The following is a 4,024-nucleotide window of genomic DNA, read 5'->3' as shown; positions in this document are numbered from 1 at the left end:
TTGTAGTAACAGAGAGTAGAATGATAGCATCCAGGAGCTGGGGATGGGGGAAATGGGGAGATGGTTGATCAAAGAGTACAAATTTCCATTTAGAAGATGAGTAAGTTTTGGGGATGTGATACACAGCATTGTGATTATACTTAACAATATATACTTAACAATTATATACTTGAAACTTGCCAAGAGTGTAGATCTTAAAAGTTCTCTCTCTCTCTCTCTCTCACACACACACACACACACACACACACACACTGGTAACTAAAAATATAAATAAAACCTAGAGATGGGAGAAAGAGGAAGCCAATATATAGAACTATGTAGTCACTATTAATAGTTTCAGGGTTCTTCACTAATATTGAAGACTCATCAGTAGACATTTCCTATTTAAATACTGAAGCTGGAACCACAAGTAAAGGAAGATTAATTCGGGATGCAACTAAAGACAATCACTCAAATTTTGACTTCAGAAAAAGGAGTCTATCCACCTTTTTCAGGGTCTCTTCCCCTCTCCAATCTAATTTATCCTATTTCCAAAACATGCCGTGAATCCTCCAAAAAAAAGTTATTCTAATAAGCTTCCTTAATACTTGCAACTGTAATGTGACAACTCTGTTTCATGACTCAGCCTCATAAAATTTTGCAATATGAAATAAAAAGTAGGTAGTATGAGAAGTAGGAACAGATTAGTGAGAGGAAAGTACTGGAGCAACATGGTGCTCGGGGCTTTTGAGTTACACTACACTGGACCTGCCTCTCTGGCCTGTTCTGGGAATAACAACCACACCTTGTTGAGGGGTAAAACAATCATGATAGCATTGGGTAAAGGAATTGAGGGGGAAAGCTCACCTCACAACTGAATAACGATGGGCTGAGTTTGGGAGGTGCTAAATTTCAGATATTGGAGCACTCCAGAAAAAAAATGTTCTATAAGAGGTAGGGATTTGAGAGGAAAATGAAATAATGCATCTTGAAAATTCATAGCCTACAAATAAGATGGGAGATGATGCCATTTTGGAAAGAATATGGGGAAGAACAGAGGAAAATTTAAAAGATGAGATGAAAAGAAGGAAAAGATGAAACAAGGGGGAGTGACATGAAATAATAAGGAGAAAATAAAATTAGTGAAAATTAGGAAGACCAGAGTTAGAAGACAAAGGGAGCACAGTTGCACAAAACAAGGCATCAACTGATGGCCCCCTCCCCAGAGAGAGTGTGCACTGTTACATAGCTGTAGTTACCCTCCAACCTCTATCCTGTCTATCCAAGCAGCCAAGGGTCCTTAACTGCCCTGAACTAAAAGGAAACATAATGCAGTGACTCCTTTAAAGACTTTTCTGAGAGAAATGTGCCACATTCAAAGAATTACATGCCTCATTCTTGATGGCCTGAGATCAGTGCATTTTATGAATGGACTAAGAGAGAAACAGAGATGTGGGAAGGGAGAGACAGAGACAAACACAGAATGAGAGAGAGTCTAAGAGAGAAGAAGGGAAAATAGGAGAGAGAAGAGAGAGAAAGGAAGAGAGAGGGAGGGAGAGTAGGCATAGATATGATGAAGGTTAGATAGAGATAAAAGTAACTAACACTTATATAGACCTCATTATGTGATAGATGATGATGATGAAGGACAAATAATAGATATTGGATTGACAGATGATGATGGATATATAGATAGATGATGATAGATGATAGATAGATAGATAGATAGATAGATAGATAGATAGATAGATGATAGATAGATGATATAGATAGATAGATAGATAGATGATAGATGATAGATAGATAGATAGATAGATAGATAGATAGATAGATAGATAATGGATGACAGATGATCCATAGATGATGATGGTGATAGATGATAGATAGATGATAGATAGATAGATGATAGATAGATGATAAATATAGGCAGACTTAGTTATATAAAAATTCTGTTAAGTTTTTTAAATAAGATAAGGACTATTTTTACTCTCACTTTTTTTTTTAAATTTTATTTATTTATTCGACAGAGATAGAGACAGCCAGCGAGAGAGGGAACACAAGCAGGGGGAGTGGGAGAGGAAGAAGCAGGCTCATAGCGGAGGAGCCTGATATGGGGCTTGATCCCACAACGCCGGGATCACGCCCTGAGCCGAAGGCAGACGCCTAACCGCTGTGCCACCCAGGCGCCCCTTTACTCTCACTTTTTAAATGAGGAAACCGAAATGTGGAGAAGTTAAGTGACTTGGCCATGTCACAAGCGATTTAGACTCAAGCTCAGCGTTCACTGCACTCAACCGTGACACTGTACAACAACAGAGTTGAGGACAGAGAAAGTTAACCTAACTGGACTGAAAAAAAATCAGATATATTTCCTTTAATTTTTTTTGAAGGAAGTACGCCAAATTCAAAGGATTGCATACCGCTTCTTTATGACACGAGAGAGGTATGCCCTGAAGACTTGAGTTGACCGGGCTTAAGGAAGAGCTTCTCGTCATATTTAGGATATTCCAGGTCCATCCCTACTTCAGTAGCAACTGCTAAGGCAGTATTTATACAGAACTAGACCATCTTTTAAGAACCTCTCCTACAATTATGAGGATTATCCCATAGATGAAGGTTTCAGGGTGGTGTTTATGGAAACACAAAACTCATGCTTACCCTCTAAAACTGTGTCTCTCTCTTTCCAGCCATACATAAGTTGGGTGCCATGGAGGGAGAAAATGTGAGTTTCCCCAACACAATCATGTTGTTGGGCTTCTCAGATTATCCCAGGCTAGAAATGCTCCTCTTCGGAGTGGTCCTGGTCTCTTACATCCTCACCGTGGGAGGGAACAGCTCCATCATCTTTCTTTCCATGGTGGTGCCCAGACTCCAGACCCCCATGTACTTCTTCCTGGACAATCTCTCTGTGCTGGACCTTTGTGTCACCTGCACCATTGTGCCCCAGCTGCTGGCCAACCTCTGGGGGCCAGAGAAGACCATTGCTTCCTGGGGCTGCATCACCCAGGCCTACCTCTTCCACTGGACAGGATGCACTGAATGTGCCCTGCTGGCGGTAATGGCTTTTGATTGCTATGTGGCTATCTGTCAGCCCCTCCAGTACACTCTCATCATGCAGCCCCAGGTGTGTGTGCAACTGGCAACTGCTGCCTGGTCCAGTGGCCTGGCCAACTCAGTACTCCAAGCTACACTCACTCTCCAGCTCCACCACTGTGGTCTCCATATACTTGACCACTTCTTCTGTGAAGTACCTGTTCTGATCAAGCTGGCCTGTGGTGACACCACTGCTAATGACCTGTCCCTGGCTGTGGGAGCCATCCCTTTTGCACTGATGGCTCCACTGCTTGTGCTAATCTCCTACACATTCATTGCCAAGGCTGTGTTGAAGTTACCTTCAGCTGACGGAAGGTACAAGACACTCAGCACCTGCAGCTCCCACTTGGTGGTTGTCATCATGTACTTTGGACCAGCCATCTACGTGTACCTCCAGCCCCCTGCCAATAGCACCCAGGCCAAATTCATGTCCTTCTTCTACTGTGTTATCACCCCACTGCTCAACCCACTCATCTACACCCTGAGAAACAAGGATGTGAAGAGAGCGTGGAAGAGGATCCTACAACCCCAGAGTGAGGTAAAACCCTCAAAAGAATAGAAGTCATAACAAAACCAGATAATCTCTGTCTGTCTCCGGGGCCAACCACATGCACAACTCAGCAAATGCTGGCAGGTCTGTTTCCAAAAGAGTGTCCGTAAGTTCTAAGGAGTTCCCATCTCTTAACATTAGCCACCCTAATGTCTAGAGAAACTCTTCCAACTGGAACGTGCTTGGTTCTGGGGCACCTGGGTGGCTCATTCGTTAAGCATCTGCCTTTGATTCAGGTCATGAACCCAGGGGCCTGGGATTGAGCCCCACATCGGGCTCTCTGCTCAGCAGGGAGCCTGCTTCTCCTCCCTCTGCCTGCTGCTCCCCCAACTTGTGCTCTCGCTCTCTTTCTCTGTCAAATGAATAAATAAAATCTTTTTTAAAAAAGTGCTCAATTCTGAA

At 42.9% G+C, this 4,024-nt stretch overlaps 1 protein-coding gene across 1 annotated transcript; it reads left to right on the top strand.

The window, feature by feature from the left end:
* The first annotated feature begins 2,686 nt into the window (after window positions 1–2,686).
* LOC123796511 (olfactory receptor 2G3-like) lies at window positions 2,687–3,631 on the top strand. The gene has a single exon (XM_045804022.2). It carries the CDS (start codon window positions 2,687–2,689, stop codon window positions 3,629–3,631), a length of 945 nt encoding a protein of 314 aa, XP_045659978.2.
* The last annotated feature ends 393 nt before the right edge of the window (window positions 3,632–4,024 follow it).

The sequence above is a fragment of the Ursus americanus genome, chromosome 5 (genome assembly GCF_024610735.1).
Source record: "Ursus americanus isolate L20-20 chromosome 5, mUrsAme1.1.p, whole genome shotgun sequence".
Lineage (NCBI taxonomy): Eukaryota > Metazoa > Chordata > Mammalia > Carnivora > Ursidae > Ursus > Ursus americanus.
The sequence above is the reverse complement of the archived record's forward strand: the minus strand, read 5'-3'. Positions and strand labels throughout refer to the sequence as shown.